At 30.8% G+C, this 19,955-nt stretch overlaps 1 protein-coding gene across 1 annotated transcript in view; it reads right to left on the bottom strand.

The window, feature by feature from the left end:
• Window positions 1-668: 668 nt before the first annotated feature.
• The window catches only part of LOC145328307 (trehalose transporter 1-like protein), a 45,009-nt gene continuing 25,722 nt past the window's right edge, over window positions 669-19,955 (bottom strand). The window contains exons 4-23 of the mRNA XM_080171934.1: window positions 13,605-13,679; window positions 12,655-12,690; window positions 12,271-12,380; window positions 11,793-11,858; window positions 11,332-11,408; window positions 10,751-10,831; window positions 10,520-10,600; window positions 8,946-9,061; window positions 8,297-8,338; window positions 7,930-7,982; window positions 7,653-7,714; window positions 7,154-7,208; window positions 5,455-5,591; window positions 5,113-5,167; window positions 4,589-4,660; window positions 4,116-4,154; window positions 3,595-3,715; window positions 3,022-3,143; window positions 2,613-2,665; window positions 669-1,965 (exon numbers count right to left, since the gene is read on the bottom strand). Of these exons, the coding sequence (XP_080028060.1) occupies window positions 1,906-1,965; window positions 2,613-2,665; window positions 3,022-3,143; window positions 3,595-3,715; window positions 4,116-4,154; window positions 4,589-4,660; window positions 5,113-5,167; window positions 5,455-5,591; window positions 7,154-7,208; window positions 7,653-7,714; window positions 7,930-7,982; window positions 8,297-8,338; window positions 8,946-9,061; window positions 10,520-10,600; window positions 10,751-10,831; window positions 11,332-11,408; window positions 11,793-11,858; window positions 12,271-12,380; window positions 12,655-12,690; window positions 13,605-13,679 (1,513 nt within the window). The 3' untranslated portion in view covers window positions 669-1,905. The remainder of the gene's footprint in view (window positions 1,966-2,612; window positions 2,666-3,021; window positions 3,144-3,594; window positions 3,716-4,115; window positions 4,155-4,588; window positions 4,661-5,112; window positions 5,168-5,454; window positions 5,592-7,153; window positions 7,209-7,652; window positions 7,715-7,929; window positions 7,983-8,296; window positions 8,339-8,945; window positions 9,062-10,519; window positions 10,601-10,750; window positions 10,832-11,331; window positions 11,409-11,792; window positions 11,859-12,270; window positions 12,381-12,654; window positions 12,691-13,604; window positions 13,680-19,955) is intronic.

Raw genomic sequence — 19,955 nt, forward strand, 5'->3', positions numbered from 1 at the left:
GAGTGGCTGCGGCTGAGATGGTTGATTCTTCTTCCAAACCGCTTAGCTTTAACGGCTCCACACGCGGCTGCGGATGCTTCTTCAATTTTGTCTATTAGTCTTGATATTTAAGATCATTAGACTATTTATCAGAAAACAAGGATGACAACATCCATAAAAGTGAAGCACTGAAACGGTAGGACAAACAGACATTAACACTTGTATAGTGTCTGAACTGAATAATCAGAATATAAAAGTATAATAGTCGAAGCAAAATTGTATGTAAATTTGTTGAAAAACTGCTTGATATAGGATAATGTTTATGGACATACTTACATTCTTAGGACTTGATTATAGAGTTGCTTTGCTTATAATATTGTTCTTTGTTGTCCCAGGAATCAATATACCAAAAATCAGATCAAACGGATATTTAGATCACATACAAATTTGTTGTTAAAAAAGTAGAAAAATCAACATGTTTTAAATGGACGTACGGACATTCTGGTAATGATTATATAGTACCTATGCTTTCTAAATCGTACCTAACTACTAGAGGAATCATCATGCAAAGTTTGAAATCGATAGGACAATTCTAACATGCCTAAATTAACGAATAAAAGCTATCTATCTCGGACGGACGTACGGACGGACCGACCCTAATTATATAAAAGCTTCGCTTTTAAAAAGAATATGTATATATCATATTTATTTACATTTTACAAATATAATACATAATAGATATAAAACATGTAAACACATATGCTTCAATGTTGGTAACTTTCAAGGCAGATTCTTAGTACATAGGCAATGATGGTTAGGTATTAAATAATATTCATTGATATGTTTTTATTAATATTTAAAGGCATAAAAGGCTAGATATAGATTCAGAGCAAAATTAAATTTTCTTTACATATAGATATGAGTTTTGCATATTTAATGTTTAAAAAAATGGTTTTTCCCTTGAAGTGCCTATCGAGCACTGAAACAAACCCCTTATTTTTCTCTTGCCTAACCCCTGTGGGGACAAATATAACCTAACATGACCTAAATTAATAAGCAAACTAATGAGAAACTACCCGTACTCATTTTAAATTAATTTCAAAGCAAAGTAATTTGGGGAAGGAGGGTTCTTTGCACAAAAGAGCACTTTGAGAGAAAACGTCTAATATTTGAAACGACTATTAATATAAATTTTATTATACTGATAAGGTATGGTGTAAATGCATATAAACTATTACAGTAAGCAATATTTTTTGTGAGACAGTTTTGCTGAATTTTAAAAAGTTGTTAGATATTGTACAAAAAGAATTTGGGCATGTTCATAATATTTAGTAATTATCATGGTGGTACATATTAACAAAACTACAAATAATTTATCTTTGTTGTGCTGATTTAGAAAACTGTTTATTTTTATTTAAATGACTTATCAAAAAAATTACATTTATATAAATATATGAAATTGCTAGCTGCATTATCATTTGAGGAACAGTTATTATAGTATAACAGAGTATAGTTAAGATCTTATGCTCAGATTCATTAAATTTATAGAAAAAAATCTATATTGACCTTTCAGTGATTAGATAGTACATAGTAGTCTTCCAAAAATACTATTTTAAGTGAGATTGATAAAACCCCATTTTTGAAAAAGCTTACAGTGCCTAATAAAAATGACGTCACACAATACATATGACCAATGAACCAATGATAGGCCAGTACACATTTTGCAATTTGCCAATTATAATGTATACTGGCCTAACATTGGTCATTTGTATTGTATGATTTTATTAGGCACTTGTATGTGATTCTAATTGATAGTCTGCATTAAATTTCGCTGTTTTCATATTTTTCACTGTTTAAGTAGATTCTGTAAGAAAGGTATCACAATACAAAATAAGGATAATAAAGAAGAGTCAATATGATGTGTTACTATGGGGAGGCACAATCTTTAGAACCAGTCTTACAACCAGGTATTTGATCTTGAATTTCCTAAATATAGAATACATTTTTCTAAGGGTTAATCTTGTTTTTTCATTTGTCCAATTTTTTTCTACCTCATTTTCTACCTATCCAGTTAACTGTTCATAACTGTTAAAAGTAAGTTTAAAATTTCCTTTCTTAACTAGAAAATGTCATCTAGTTAAACTAGAGTAGATTTTATTTCTGTTTACCAGAAAATCCAAAGAATACTCAGTTTTCAGAAAATTAATTTTGAAAATTTTAAGTTCAAATTTCATACTCTAATTCATGATAAATAAAAAAAGTATTTTTTCAATTCTCTACAAATTTTCTTTTGTAATGTTTTTTCATAAAACCAACAAATATATGATTTATTGAATGCTGACAATGCGTGACCTTAGCAAAGCTATGGATAATAATGACCATAAATTTACTCGCTTCAGTAGTGGTTTCATGAAAAATTTATTCTCAAAATATTTTTTTTTGATTTTCTGGTTGACTGAAATGAAATCTAAGCATATTGTTGAACTTTAGAGCATTGGACTAGTTAAGGTAGAAAATTTCAAACTGATTGTGATTTGTTATCCTATTCCATCTATTATCATCATCACTTTATATATCTTTCAATTGAATTTCTTTCAAAATCCACCAATTGATATATCTTTCTATTGTTATACCTTTTCTCCCTTAGCTTGAGTTTCGGGCAGGAAAACAATCAACAAAATAAAACCTTAAACACAAAAAATATAATTATTCTTTAAAATGGTTTTCAAAATTTATTATTTAAAGACAAGAATAAAAAAAATTTTATTCGTATGAATAGAACCACAATGTTCAATTTTTAAATTCTTATTATCCAATAATAGTTATTATCGCATCGTACTTTAGACAGCTTTTCGCGGATAGTAAAATAAAATATCATAAAATTAATATTAGTTCTGTTAGCCCTGCGGGCCATATACATAAAAATTGTCTGTAATATGACACATTGCTCAGAACCGGAATCCAGCGGATATCAATGGGTTTCGTAGCCATACTGGAACATTAATCATTAGCCTTAATTGTTTGTCTGTCTTTATTACTTACCAACAAAAGAGGCAGCCCCATACAGCCAGAAACATCCTTTAGCCCCAATGTCTGAATTCTGTAGAATTGGGAAGGTGTAGGTAACAAGAAAAGACACTGCACAGTTTAGAGACATCGCAATACTAAAAGCAAAAGGTTTTAAATGTAAACATCTGTAATATGTATTTTTGTTTTAAAGATTATTGGTGCTTGCCTACAAGTGGTCGGTTGATCAAAGGTTACATACCCCCCCCCCCCCCCCCTCTTATTAATATTATTAAAATATATTGAAATTGAAGGGCTACAAGTAACCAATATAACCTAACCTAACCTTAATAAACAAACAACCACCACTCCTCTTATAATCAATTTATTTCAAAAAAAAAGTGGGAGATGGGTGTTTCAGTGCCCAATAGGGTGCTTTTTGTGACAGCTCCAAGAGCGCACGTTTTAGCTTACTAATGATTTGCCTCCTTGGTTCAACAGTCAGCAAGATCTATAGCTTCATCCGGGTAAACATACAAGTGGACAGACATCGTTATACTTTGTATTTTAGACTATGCTTATTGTATATAAATTTTTTTCTTGTTTTACCTCATTCCAACTTCTTTAACTCTAGTTGGTAAAATTTCTACAGCAGTAATGAAAACCATTGCTCCATATCCAAGGTTGTAAACAAAAATAAAAACCATCAGAGTAGCCAGTGGCAACCATCCTATAAATAGAATAGTTAAAACAGTCAAATACTCTACAGCCAGAAAATTTTACAAATTACAATTAGTTAGTGATTCAATAAAAAAGTATAAGTACATATGTAAACCTAGACAACTACCTTCCCCAAGTGGTAAGGGCCTTTTCCGTCATCAAGCAAATTGCTTTTTTCTCTTTTGTAGCGACTAGGCTGTGTAAATATTTTCATCGCTATGGGCTGTTTTTCAAAGACCCTTTTGTAAGTCAGCACCTGTTCCTCACCCCCGCCAGTTTAGAATTACATATAGCTCGTTCTCCCTCTATTCTTTTACTTTAATGTAAAATGTTTCTTTGTATTTTATTGGCAAAATTATACTTTTTATTACAATGACATTTACATGAATATTTAAACATTAGAAACTTACCTATGTTTCCGTAATCACACGCTTTTGAAATTTCTTCCTCTAAAAGAAATAGAATATGTTTAATCTATGTTTAATTTCTAGAATAAATTGACCAACGAAAATAAACTTCTTTCTATCCTGTAGCTTCAACCTTACATGTTGCAATTTTTATGGGGCTGCTTTAATACTTAACTTAACTAAACTATAATAAGCATAAAAATATGGATTGATTTTGTTTGGTTAAATTTGCATGAGAGAAACTGAGTAAAAGACTTTTATGCCATTAATACTTAGACAAGCTGTTTATAGTGCCTACAAAATAATGACGTCATACAATACAAATTACCAATGATAGACCGAAACAAAGTCTAAATTACCAGGCCAGTATACCTTTTAATTGATCAATGGTAGGCCAGTATGAAATCATTTTTTATAGGCACTATAAAAAGCTTCATACTTAAAAATTTAAAAACAAGAAATATTTGGAAACTTACCAATTTGTAATTCAGTGGTAGACCTACATTCTTCTGTCCAGTCTTTTAGTTGGAAATACATTCCCAAGATTCCTTAATTAAAGAATAAAGTAATTCTAAAAAATTATTGGAATTGTTGAGAACTGAATGCCCCCTCCACCCTCACCTTGTAAAAAAATAATAGAGCGAGAGGGTAGTCTTTCTTTTGTATGCTTTTTACTTTAGATCAGGTTAGGGTTAGGGGCCCTCACAGGGGTTTGAAATAGAAAAAAGGGGTGGGGGAGTTTTAAGAAAGCACAAAATTTAATCAAATCAATTTAGTTTTAACAAACAGATATTAGGCCAAATCCTATAAAACAAAATTTCTTATGCTAGCCTAGCAGTAAGGATTTCCTTATCTTAAATAAATAAATAAAGTAAATCCTAACTCCTTGGCTAGCCTAGAAACTTCTACAGGATTTATCCTATTCTGTGTTTCATTGTATTTCAGTTTGACTCTAAAACAAAACAAAAGATTTTTTTAGGAGGAAAAAAAAAGTAAATACCTAGTGTTACTGAGATTCCCAAAGCTGATACTATCAACATTCTTCTACGAGGTAACTAAATAAAATAATTTCTGTCTGTAAGTTAGATCTTGCAATTAAAAATAAATTTCTTTAAACTTTGATGAAAATATTTTAAAATCAAATAAAAGATGGACAAGATTTATAATTTCCAGACAGGCGCAAGTTGACACATTTTTAAAATGCAAATTGTTTAAGCACAATCACGCAACCTTGTGTTTAAATATGTGTGTGACACACAAACAGACTCAGAAGAACTTTTTGATGAAGATTTTGAGATGTTAAGGTAAAAAATATAAGTCATTTAAAAAGAATATTACTTACCCGTTTGGCCAGAAACACAGTTAGAATGTTTGAAATAAGCAGGGCGATTCCAACATAGACTGTGGCATAGAACTCATTGATAGAGCTGTCTGCACTGATAAAGATCTGTACTGTGTAGTTCATTACAATCATTATTCCTAAAATGAAATATATAAACAGTTTTAGAATGAAATAATGTCCAAGAATGGAAATAAAATATACGGGGATATTATTACATGGGAAAAAATTGTTGTCAAATTAGATTAGTATATTATTAACATGGACATCACTTATGAAGTTATTAATAAGTTCGTTTATTAAATAGGAGGGGAGGGGAAGGAGTAAAGTGGGTGAGTTGATTGGGATGAAGGGGTGGAGGGGACATTGGACATTATGGAACCCAATTGTTATGAACACACTCTCTAATTGGTTTCCTAAATCTCTGGTTACTTTTTTAAAATCTTGAACAGTGTCCAAACCTTCAACCAATAATTTCAATTAATTTCGCACAATTCGTACAAATTCGTAAAATTCGTAAAAATTCGTAAAAAATCCTAAAAATTCGTAACAATTCGTAAAAATTCGTAAAAGTTCATAAAAAATCGTAAAAATTTGTAACAATTCGTTAAAAAAAAATTGGGGGGGGAATTTTTTGGGTTTTTTTTTGGGGGGGGGGGGGGGGTGGAGTGTTACACCCTCCTAGAAAATAGCCTAAAACCACCACAGGACCAGTAGGTATATTCCCTGAAGAGAATAATCCGATCGTTTCAGTGGTTACCGAGATCTTAAGGGACAGACGGATGGACGGATTGACATCATTCTACTTTGTATTATGGATTGTTTTGTTTATCATTATTAGCAATACCATATACATCTTTTCCATTTAAGGACGCCTGCAAGAAATACCACGCTTTAACTGCTGAAAGACTGCCACAAGTAGACCCAATACCCCAAATTTAAAGCCTTCAGCTTCAATAACAAAAAAGTTCTAGGAATTTCAAAATAGCATTTTATGTACAATGAAAATTTTGAAAGATTTCCAATGCTCATTAAAGAAAAAACAATATTAAATTACGTCGCCTAGACACAAAATTATAACCTTATCTTTGTCAAAAACTTAGATTGCTGGTAACTGATTACATTTTTACAATAAAAACACCACATTTCATAGTCAAAATCTATGAAAAAAATTCGATTTACATTGCATTTGTAAACAAAAATCATAGCGGAGACAAAGGGGAAAACTAATACAAGCTCAGCTGTGATTGGTTGCTTAGCTGATTCAGCCTTCTGATTGGCTACAGTACACTCGGTACAACGCAAGTTAAACTTAATTTTTTTTAATGATTTTGACTATAAAAATGGGTATTTTTATTGTAAAAATATAATTAGTTACTAGCAATCTAAATTTACGACAAAAATAAGCTTATAATTTTGTTTCTAGGACACGTAGTTTAATTTTAAAATTTCTAACATTAGCATTGAAATTCTTTCAAAATTTTCATTGTACATAAAATGTCATTTTAAAATGCCTAGAACTTTTTTGTTATAGAAGCTGAGGGCTTCAAATTTGGGGTATTGGGCCTACTTGTGGCAGTCTTTCAGCAGTTAAAGCGTGGTATTTCTTGCAGGCTTCCTTTAAGATCCCTGTAATAAACAAAAGGGTCCATTATTAAGCAAAATAGGTTTTTTTAATGTAAAAAAAATGAAGTTACTAAACCTGACATATTCATCAAGAACAAGAGAACAAAGCTGAATAATACTGGAATTAAAACCTAAACAAATAATTAATATACAATAGAAATTTAACTTTCACATTATTTTGAAAGTTAATAATATTTGTTTAAATTGTTTTTGTTAATAATTGTTTTAAAGCTTAAAGTATTTATTGTATATTTTAATTGAATATGAATATCTCAAAGTTTTATAGGTGCTTTTCCTAAAATTTCATGTCGAGCACTATACCCGCCATCCCGTTTTTTTTTATATTAAAACTTGGGGGTAGTTTCCAGTTTTGTTTCTAGCCCCTACGGGGAGCCATAACTCTGCAAGGCAACAAAGTAACCAATATAAACTATCATAAATTGACATAAAAACTTACACAAACAAAAATAACCGTTCTTAATTTGTTTAAAAATAATTGGAGGCGGGGATGGGGAGGAAGTTCGGTTTTCAACAAGGCACTTTAAGGGAAACCTGATATAAAATTGAGTACTTACTGTTTTATGAAAGAAGGCACTCAAGGGCATACGTGATCTTGATTTACTCGATCCCGCTTTTTCTAAAAGAAAGAAATTAAAGGCTCTTTAGTTAGAGCATGTATTCGAAACTGATTAGTATCCGCTGGATAAGAGCCAGTTATGAGCAATAGTTAAAAATCAGGTATTGTATTCTATTATAGAAAAATTTTCACGAATAGTAAAATAAAAATCCTTAAATGAATAAGTACTAGTATTGTTGATCAGACCCTTCAGCCCCCTGGCTAAATGTTCTTACCAAGATTTGATTTAACTTCCTCAAGTTCAGAAGCAAGATCCCAGTCTGCTCCCCTAAAATATGAATAAAGGATGGCGGTTTCCCTCATATTGCATCTCAAACACAAAAAGTCTCTTTAGAGAGTAAGGAGTATTCTTAATTATAGGAGAGCCCCGAAATAATAATATCCCATTGAGATACAGATCAGATGGTTATCGGAAGTTTTTAAATTAGAAAAAAGGAAGGAGTGTAGGTTTTGGTGGTCAAGAAATAGGTTTAAGAAAGCACTAATTGGGTAGATAAATACATATATTGTAAAAGAATGATTAAAAGTATATTTAATCTTGAATAAATATATATATTAAATCAACAAAATATGTGTGTTTACCTTATTCTTGCAAGAGCAAACCTTGCTTCTGTTATTTTGTTTCTAAAAGAAAGAAAAAATAATAATTTTTAAAAATATATTTTTTAAAGAAGGTGTCTTAACTTTTTAGCTTTTTATTTAAAATACCTAGTACCTTAAAACCTTAAAACTTCAAAAGTAAGAGGTCTAAAAAAAACGATTGCATATCTAAATTCTATGGACAATTTTACATCTACTACTTACTAAAAACATCGACTAGCTTTTTTGAATAAAAAGCAAAAAAATTAAGACACCTTCTTTGCTTCTGAAAAAAAAAGAAGATTTTTTTGTAGTATAGTATTTAAATGGGTAAAGAAATAGATAAAATTTCATATCAAAACCAGAAAATTTCCGCAAAAATAAAGCGACCTAATATTCTAATAGTCCATTAGGAAAACGCAAGTCATAAGGTGTAGCAAACAAGCTAGATAAATCTAAAATAATATCTAGTGTACCGATAATAAGGACGTCATTTTTATCTATCAAGATTTCTTAAAATCACAAAATCTTTAAAGATATTTTTTTTCGAATTAATTAAGTAGTTAGTTACAGCTGGTATAAAGCTAGAATTATATGCAAGAAACCAAGTTAAGGACTAAGATTATAGGATTTAAAGATATAAAATGTATACCTGGATACCAAATAAACAGGACTTTCTGGAACAAAAAACATGAGAATGATGTAAGGAAGACTCAAACAGGCACAAAAAATATTCAGGTACCACCAATGCATAAAAGCATTCAATACCTGAAAAGTAGATAAAATATTAAGAATTAAAAAGATTTGTAATATGAAAATTATATAATGATAAACAAAAGTTTGTTCCGTTGAAATACAATATTAGTTTAGGTTATCAAGTTGGGTACTAGATAGCTCAATCAATTACGGTGGACTGGAAATTTCAGATGCTGTAAGTATTGGTGCAAAAAGTATGACGTAACAAAAAAAATTAGCCAATGCGAGGCCGTTATTGACCAATGGCGGCAATGGTAGTGGACTCTCATTGGCTAATTTTTTTTGTTACGTCATATTTTTTGCACCAATACTCACAGCATCGAAATTTCACTTTAATTATTTTTGAAAACTTTGTATATATTCTCCTTTCAATCCCTTATAACACACTATTCAAATCTTTTAATCAACAGTGATTCACGTGGTCTATTCATTCATTTTCAAATTTAAGTAGAAATGGGGGGAGGGATATTTGTCAGTCTGCCTGTTGCTCAATTTTTTTTTATTTTTCTAGATTTCACTTTTAATACTAATCAGTCTTCTATAGGATGCGGAAGGAGTAACACGCACCATGTGTGGTGCTCTAACCGCTACGCGCGCTATATGTGTCAATATTCTTTGTTATATGTACATAACAAAATCTTCTCAGTTTTCCGATAGATGCTGTGAAGAAAATGTTGGTAATCAGGTACAGACGATTTCTGCCATCACTGGAGAAGAAGAAACAGTTTTTTTTCTGTCTGCGTGAATCTTTTTTTCCTGCTTCATCGATTCAAGATTTTGTTTTGAGATCCTTTGTTACTTTCTTGGAAAAATTGTTTGGTAATTTTACACCAAGCGAAGCCAAGTTAACCGGCCAGATGTCCACCTCCTCACCAACCCCCCCCCCCCCCACAAACTTCCATCACCCCTTCTATACACCTGTGTTAATCATGTGCTTTTCCCGCGCGCCTGGAATTGTTTGTAATCCAATTATAATCTATATAGGGTGTGAAAAAGGGAAATGTTACCCTTTTATTCTGTTGGAGACTCCCCCAAACATGGGGTACCCTTTACCTGCCTGTGCCAAGGAGCAGGTCACAATATTGTGAATTTTAAGAAATCTTTGGCAAGAACCTTTGTAGTCTTGTTTATTATAAGACTGCCTTACAATTTTGACTTTTCCTCAATTTTGTAAGTCCCTAAAAGAGCCCAGTAAGCTGAAACTGGAACCCACCAACTACATTAACCTACTCCTGCCCAAAATGCTTGCTATCAATCAAACCAACCAACTCTAACAAACTGAAACTTAAACATCAAACCAAATGAAACATTAATATTTTAATTGTGTAGTTAGTTTAATATGTTAGTTATTAATATTTTATCACTTTTTTTGTATTTTACTTATTATTTCATGTATGATTTTTTTCTGTAAAACGAATAAATCATTTCAAAACATTTCAAAACAAAACAACTTTTAATACTAATTTGTACCTGGAAAGTAAATACTCCCAAGGCTCCTGTAAAACCTGGAATAGCACCAAGGCTGCCTCTGATATCTGGCGTTGCTATATCCTAGATAGATAGATGGATATTTTATTAGATAGATAGATAATTAGATAGCAAATAACACTTAGAGAGGCCTAGGTGTATTTTGTGGAAATTATACAATTAACTTTAAAAATTTAGACAGATAATAGGATAGCAAAAAAGACATCCAGGTACCTGGATATATATTGTTGACACAGAAACGGAGATTCCCATGGCGATTCCCATAAAAACTCTGGACAGGTACAACATTCTAACCTGGAAATATATTTGAATTTATTGATACAATGATATGTCAATGATTTATAAAATTATGTAAATCATTAACTGGATTGATAAATATAAAAAAAACAAAGATTGAATTGATTGATGTATTGTTGAAAAGGTTGGTAAATCATTATAAAGTAAGAGGATGACTATGTGTGTCTGTATGTGTGCACTGATTGATTTCGCTAACCTGTGAATAGATTTTGTTCAACTTTGGAATGTACATAGCTTCCCTGGATTATAACTATTTTTGGGGATTTCGGGAAGGGTCCACCCTCCTAAAAGAAATCATCCCGAGAAAAATGTCCCCCCTTTCAAAAAAAATTCTTTCAGTTTCTCGACCCATTAGAGGCCTCTAGAAGCAAATCCGGTAGTAATTGCATATAGGAGAGGATATTAAGAAATTATGTTTAATTATTTTAATAAAGAAAGGTAGAATTATGGATGATTGTTAGATTATGAGTACTTTCAAGACATTCTATACTTCTTACCTCAACAGCTACAATAACAAGGATGAAAGAAATAGAGAAGGTCATCCCTATACCAAGAATACACGTCCATTTTCGACCTATGAATATAATTATATTACAAGTAGCAAAGTTTTATCACTTTCACACAGAGTACCTTCTTGAGCATCGAACCTAAATCACCCTACCTCCCCCCCCCCCCTATTGTAAAATAAATTAGAAAAAAAATAATAGGGGAGAGGGGGTATTTCAACAAGATCAAACTTTCTTTGGTTGAAAAGTTTAGACACTGATAGTACCAAATGTAAACTAATATTATTTGTTTGTTCTTGGTAGCAACTAGCAGTGTCCAAACTTTTCCATCAATAATTTTATTCTACAGAATTAGTATTTTTTTCCTTCTTAATTTAGAGTGTTCCTAAATTGTAGTCCATTGTCTTATCCGTTTAGATACGTGTATATTATAATAAATTTAAGATACTGACCTATAGAATTGCTGAGTGGAGCGTTTATCAGACTTCCAAGAAAATTTCCCAAAACATAGATACTCACTAAAAATAAATTTTTACATGATACAACTTTAAATTTCCGAATTAATAATTTGCCGCAAAATTAACCAATAACGTGTCTTCTTTGTAAAAAGTCGACCAATAATATATTTGTATTTTGAATAGGTGACAAGTGATTGGTTTTTTAAAGCGGCAAGAAATTTTATGGGTTTTAAATTTTGATTTATACTAACACAATGGATATTAAGACAGGAGAAAAATTGTCGTCAATTTAGGTTGCAATTTCCCCTCGTATTTAATGGTCGGGTAGTTTATCCAGTAGAAAGGAAGGGGATGAAGTTAAGGGCGGTATGGGAATATCGTTATTTTAGCCCACTGCAATGTTCACTTTATTATAGAACATGAAAATCTGGTGTAAGATCCAAATAATAATAAATCCATTACTAAAACTCACCTATCCATGGGACATCTAAAATAGGATCAATTGGATATTTGAAATAATTTTCTCTGTTTGTACTGTTTGTACTTTCATTACTGTTTGTGCTTTCTGTTACAGTTACATCACTGAACATTTTCATAGCATTCAATAGTTGATTCAAGTGATGAGATTTTTTGGGGGATTGTTCAAAGCGATCACAATTGAAAAAAATGTTCCCTAAACTAAAACTTAATTTTATTTTTTTTTGCTTTGGTATGTAAAATTAAACGAAACATCTAGGAGCTAAGTTATATGATCTATTGATTACTCCTGATGCTATGCTACTTATGGATATTAATGTCCTTATGATAATTAAAAACTAATTTATATATTAAAAACATAATATATTAAATGCTATTCCTGATTAATGAACTCAAAACAATCGGCCATACCACACTGAAATAGATACATGTCATTTACAAAAAAAATTTCAACAAACAAGAAACCATAAAAGTTATACTTATTTAACTTGCAAAATTAGTGATTTATTTCAGGAATCTTAAGAGTTAAAACAATGGACGATAAAATTATACAAATCTCCAATAATTACAAGCAAAATTACACTTTATGTAGATTTAGACTGTTGATTGAAAAGTTTAGATATTCCTTGTGTACCAACAATTTTTAGCCAACGAATAAGATATCGAGGTTATAAAACTTTGGATACCAGTGTAATTTACAATCCTACGCTCCCTCCCTACCTGGATTTAGCATGATTTAGGTAAAAAAAAAATTGAAAACTTAAAATTTTGAATGTATAATGTATAAATAGCTTTGTTTTGTTGCAGCCTTTCCCTTTGACTGGAGTAGCTGAAAATAGCTTTTGCAAAATATGGGTTATCTGTCGTACAACCTCGGAAATTAAGGAACAAATGGGTAATCAAATTTCAGTTAAACATTAAAACAATGAAAATGGTTATCATTTAAAGATTTTAAATAGATAAACGCATAAACTATACACGTCATTTTACTAATGACGGTTGAAGTGAAGACAGTTAGTCGAACATACACTAATTGTGGAGTAGGTAGCGGCTCTTCTAAAATTTTTCATTGGCAATTATATGACATTTCAGTTCTTTTCAGTTTAGAGCTCCTTAAATTTCTAATTCAAAACTTCATTAGTGCACCAACTATAATTTTGAGTTGAAATCAGGGGACGGGGAAGGTAATGAAAGAAATATTAAACCAAAGACTTATTATTAATAATAGAAAAAAGACTAAAATATGTATATATATATATAACGGTCTGTCTGTTTGTATGTATGTATGTATTTTTGTATCTATCTCTTTATCTATCTATCTATCTCTACCTTGTTCCATGTATAAAGCATCCAAGAGAAATAACGACGACAGTCAGAATCTGTTTCACATGCCCGGGATCCCCTCTGAAATAGTAAGTTTAGGTTAGGTTATGTTAGAGCCCAGCAGGGTTAGCTATACAAAATAAGTACCCCGTTGATTCTTCGCGCTTTACATTTGATTTTATTGGTAAATATTGTTGTCATAACTTTATTTTCTAGCATATAGTGCGTCTGTAGTCGAAGTTACATTGAATTAGCCTAAAACCATCTAAAATGAAATTGCTTGAAACCATCGCCCGACCTAAGCAAAGCTCCCGTAAAAAAAGTAGTAATCGAAATATCAAAATACAGACAAAAGAACCTTACTGATAATGATGATTTTTTTCTTTTGAAATATATTTCGTTATAAAGCAGCAGTAGATACTAATATAAATATTATGGTTGAGATTTCTAACTGTTGAAAGTAACTCTGAGAAAACCCTAACCCCTGCTGTTTTATCATTGCTTGGCGATTTACAATATAAATACAGACAATTAATCTTGTAATAAAGTTATACTTTGGAAAACTAAGTGTTTTTTCTTTGGAAAGTCCATTTTAATTTTCCAAAATTTATTGTTATATTTTGCAATAATTTTTTGTATCTTTCTATATATCTATATGTCAATATGTTTATCAGTCTACTTTCTATCTGTCTATCATTCGATCTGTCTAGCTGTCTATCTTTCTAACATTATTTCTGTCTATCTAACTCTCTCTTTCGCGCCACTTCTCTGACTGTCTTTCTATCTGTCTATCTATCTATCTGTCTCCAATTATTTTATCGAATTTTTGTACTTTTATTTCAATTAAAAATACTTTATTAAAATACTTATATATAAAGAGATAGATAGATTCAAGAAATCTTTAAATGACGGATTGCATAGGTGACACAAATGATCGTTGGCAATCCTTATCTAGCTGCCAAGCTGCTTTATAATTTTACAAGTCCTCCAGGCGGCTACGTTTGGTGGAATTTCGGATTTTCTCGGAAGCGCTGTAAAGTGTCATGCGTGACGTCATAAAAATACTTCTATTCCTTTCATCTCTCCCTTTATACGTATTTGTATGACATTTTACTTTCTAGCACTTCTTTTCTTGGCTGGCAATTAAGATAGACGGATGTATATTAATATGAAAATCTTACCAACTAATTAGTATTCACTCTAAATTAATTCAGGATGCACATTCATAAATTAAACAGCCTGTTAATTAAGTAATACTAATTAGGCCCAAAAGGCCCAGGCAAACAAAACTGGTAGCGATATCTTGATGTTGATTTTATTATTAGTAGAAAATTATCTATAACACGATATGATACGGGATTTTTCATTAGAGCTAAGAACTTGTTTAGCAGAAATTACTCTGTACTGGCTGCTTTGGACCTAATTATTCTAGTTTGATGCAAAATGACACAGTCTGAATAATGACATAAAGATTCCAAAAGTCACAGAATTAAAGTGGGTTCTAAGATGATTATATATTATGGTATCACAGTACAATAAGAGCCCGAATTAGCCTTTTACTACCAACTTCATTGAGGGACTTTAGGAACTGTTTAAGTGAATCTTTTATATAATTAGGATCTACATACAGTTAGTACATAATAAAAGTTAGGATTATATCCAATTCAAATATGACTTATCTTGAACCCGGTATTAGTGTCTTAGAAATTATCTTAGTGACGTAACTAAAAACGAGAGATTAGAGGGGAGGTGGGAAAGGTAACCCCTAAAAAAGAGATGGATAATAGAGGTGATTGATAATTGATAATTGATAAAGAAAATGTAGGAAATAATTTATACTCTCTGTACTTTCTACCATAGATTAATAAATTTGTATTTTCTAGACAAGGATGACAACATCCATAAAAACGAAGCACAAAAATCAGAAGGTAGAACAAACGCACAATAGCTAGAGTGTCAGAACTTAATAAGCAGAATATTAATTTTGAAGTCTAAATGAAATTGCACATAAATTTGTTGCAAAATTGCGTAAATATAGCATACAGTAAAAGGACATACTTCCGTGCAAAATTTGAAATCAATAGTATAATTCTAATATGTCTAATAAATGTTGTCAAAAAAAGGTTGAAAAAAGTCCGCATATTTGATTAAATTTTTCTTAAAATCCGCATATTATGTTGATAAAAACTATAATATATTATCACTAGCAGTAACATCACTAGAAGCTTTTAGGGTGGTAAGGGGGAAAGTTCATTCTTCCAATTTTCAATTTAAGTTTTAAAACAAAGAAGTAAAATTGCGGAGATGGTACTTTTTTTCTAAGTGTTATTTTTTTTGAGAGTGGAGAGCCCTCTTCCTAAATAGTTATAAACTTCTCTATACCTATAATAAGCTTCACTGTAAAGAAGAACCCTTTAGCTTCAGCGGTTAACAAGATCCGTTGCTACAGTCAAAAAAAGCTTAGCTTACTAATTTATATAATAGGATATAATAAAGTAACAGGATGTCTGTTTGTCTGTCTCTTTGTTTGTTTGTTTGTCTTTTTCTTTTAAAATCTAGAAAAATAAATTGGTTTATTAAATTGGACTCTCACCTCCTCAAGTGCCCCAAGAGGCCTCTAAGGCGTAGCCGCTAGTAATAGGATACAGTAACAAAATGCTAATCCTTATATCAAAGTAAAAGAATGTTTGTGTGTGTGTGTCTATTTATATGGAAGGATCTTCCTAACTAATATGCTTCTCCTTTGCAGGGACATAGGTCATAGGTCATGGGAAGGTTTATAACTATTTTAGGATAGGGTACCTGCACCCTCACGCGCTTAGAAAAAAAACCACCAACATTTTTTAAATTTTTTTCTTTTAACCCATTAGTATCCACCCCACGATTTAATTAAAAATTAAAACTTTTTTTGAAATATCCTACTTACTATGGATGATTTGAATACAAATCAAAGGAAATTTTTTTGTTATGACCACTATGACAGAAAATATGACCACGTTTATAAATTGACGTTTGGCGACTCCCTACCCCATTATCAGATGATAGGAAATAACTGACATTAGGTACTAAAATTGCTAGAAAACTTTATTTGTTTTTCTTAATTCAAAAGAAAAGTTATTTTACTTAAATCATATATATAACAAAATATGAAAATGGTTTTAAATACCATTTCTTATTAAATTACTAGTGATTTCGTCCCTAGCATCTAGGACTCTGTCTCTAATAGGATAGGAAGGTGGTAGAAAAGTAGCCCAAAACCACCCATAGCTTAAATATAAAGAGTTAGAGAGTCTAAAACCATGAATTATGAGAAGCTTCCCTAAAATGTAGAAGTCAATCGGTTTAGTAATTATAGAAATCTTAGGCTACAGACATAAGAAACTTTTAATATATGAGAGGATATAGCTTAGAGACAAATGTAAGCTAGATAAATTGTATTCAGGAATTAGGTAAAAATTGCATTTTTAAAAAAGTATTTTTTTGTTTCTGTACAATGTTTTTTATCTTTATGTCTTATAAAACTATCAAAAAAATATTCTGATCAATACCTTTAGTTCCTGCTAAAACATATACAAATTAGTAAGGCTTATTAATTACTTCTCTTATACCCTATTCCATTTATAAAATCGCATTACTAAATCCTTTCCTATCACACGGTTTCACAAATGCGCGAGGATTTTACCAGAACATATGACAATGATTTCAACCAATCAGAAATAAGCTTGCTTGATGTCCCGCCCTAAATTTTCACCCAGAGTATTCAAGATGTCAAATAACGCCCAACTATGCATTTCCGGTCATTTTGTTTTATCAGCTTATATATGACCCCTCCCATTATATTCTTGACCATAAAATTAATCCTTTTATGGAAAAAAAAACCGCCCCCCCCCCCCCCCCACGCACACCATTATACATCCAATTAATTTATCACATCTTTGTAAAACTATATCTTGACTTGACCAATCCTATTTCCTGTTTATCGAGGGATAAAGAGATATGTTTTTTTTTAAATCATTTATCCGGAAAATCATTGACATAGAGCTCAGTATAGTATGAAAAAATCTATAAATCTAAATGTTGTACACATAAAAATGGTTTAGAGTGTTTTAATTTTTTTGTAAAAAACAATTTTAACTTTTAAGTATCAGGTATATGAAGGAAAGTTGTTTTCTAACTTCATAGAAATATATTATTTATATTCTTTATATTAGTCTTATTATGTTCTTTAAAAAAAATAATTTCAAGAGGCTAGGTCATTTAACTATCCCTTTTTCCAACTTATCACTATGTCTGTCCTTCCTGTTTTTATTACTAGCGAAGCAAAGCTACTATATAAATAGTGGTGCAGCTACTCTATAATTATATATGTCCGTTCGTCTATCATTAAGAAACTGTAATTCTCAAAGTTTCAATCATCTTTCTATCTGTTTTTTTAATTTTCTCCTTCTCTTTCATGTTTTTATGAATACTGAACACAATAAAATTTCTCACATTGTCTGTTTGTCACTGTATGATTTTTTTGTCTTCGCTGCCTATGAATATTGTCATCATTGTTCTTCACTTTGACCCTCTTCCTAACTATTTTTCAATTCAAGGTTCGATTTTTAAATCAAACCTATTCTTTTGATGGTGAAGTATTATAAAAACAAAATAGTAAAAATCATATATCTATATTTTTATTTTAATGTATTTGCATTAAAGAATATTTTTTAGATGAAATTATTTTGAAAAGATGAGTTACCAATTTAAAAATGATAAATATTTAAGAACTGACCAAACACCCTAAATATGATTTTAGGGCATAATTTCTAGGGGATTTATATATTCACTATGCATATTACTACTACTATTAAGCCATGCGAAATAATACTTACGTAACTTTTTCAAACACTTTTTTCTCCGTGAAATTTTAAGAATCCCTTACAATTTTTTTTAAAAGCTAAAAGTTTTAATTATTGATAAATGGAACATTTAAGAAAATTTGTAAAAACACCATATTCTTTGGTTGATTTATGGCTATAAAAATTATTACCCTCTCAATTTTCAATTTTTGATTAAGCCCTCCATTAAAACATTAAAATTTTAATTAGTTTTTTATTGTTTTAATATTTTTACTTTTTAAAATGAAAGTGATAGCAATAATCTTTCAACATCTATTCTTATTTTTTAGATTTATCATCCCTGTCAGTTTTTACAGCCATCTAAACAGAGGCTACTTTAACGTAGTTTTATTGACGTGTGGATACGAATTGGTTAAAACTAAATTGTCCTTTTAAGTATATCTGTCAGACAGACAGACAATAAATATATGGAGCAGATCTGTATATATATAAGGTATCTTGACTAAAACTTACAGCTGGCTATCTAAAAAAGCAGTCGTGAAAATAACATTTCTCCAACAATAAGGTTTTTTAAGCATGACCGACAGTCAGACAGACAAAATAATGTATAGAGTAGATGCAGGGGGGGGGAAAGGGGTGATTACTTGAGGGCACCCTCAAATTTTGGAAGTCGTTAAGTAGATGCATAGTCCCTTTCATGACAATGCCTCTTAAGGGACGTTTCTTGGTATTTTCACAGTAGATTTTATCCTATTTCTAGCCACTGCGGGGGGGGGGGCTCTATCCACGCGGGGCCATTTTCCTAACCCTGCAGGGCAATCACTTAACCTAACCTAAAATAATCCATCAAAAGCTACTGTAAAAAAAATACATTAAAACACCCCTTAAAAGACATTTTCACTAAAAATTTCAGTTGTCTTTCTTCAATAGCAGCCAAAAAAAACACACAAAGCATGTTTTAAATGGACGTACTGACTTTCTGTTAACAATGATAGAGTTGCTTTCTAAATTATACCTAACTGTCATAGGAATCATCATGAAGAGTTTGAAATTGATAGGATAATTCTAACATGTCTTGTTTAATAATCTAAAATCAATTAATAATTTTATCTAATTTCAATTTCAATTTATCTATGAAATAAATGTAAAGCTGTACAGGTTAAGGCTACTATCTGACTCAATACATTTCTTTTTCTCCTCTTTTTAGCAACCGAATGAAAGTAATTCTTTTCAATTCCAGATCACTGTGGGCTACAATTGAATCAAGACAAAAGTAAGTGCCGAGCCCTGGGACCTATGTAGGGTGAAAATATACTTAAATCCTTGATGATTCCAGGTGGAGACAAAATATTTTAGCGGGGTCTTTTGGTTTTTTTTCAATTTAAAGTTCTGAAAAAAAATTGAAAAAAATATGAAAATCTTGAATAAAAAACAAACAAAAAATAATTTTTAATATTTTTTTTTATTTAAAGATACAAACAACTTATATAAATACTATAAGCTTTAAAAAAATCAC

Source organism: Acartia tonsa, chromosome 9 (assembly GCF_053477335.1).
Source record: "Acartia tonsa isolate MP-2025a chromosome 9, ASM5347733v1, whole genome shotgun sequence".
Taxonomy (NCBI): Eukaryota; Metazoa; Arthropoda; class Copepoda; order Calanoida; family Acartiidae; genus Acartia; species Acartia tonsa.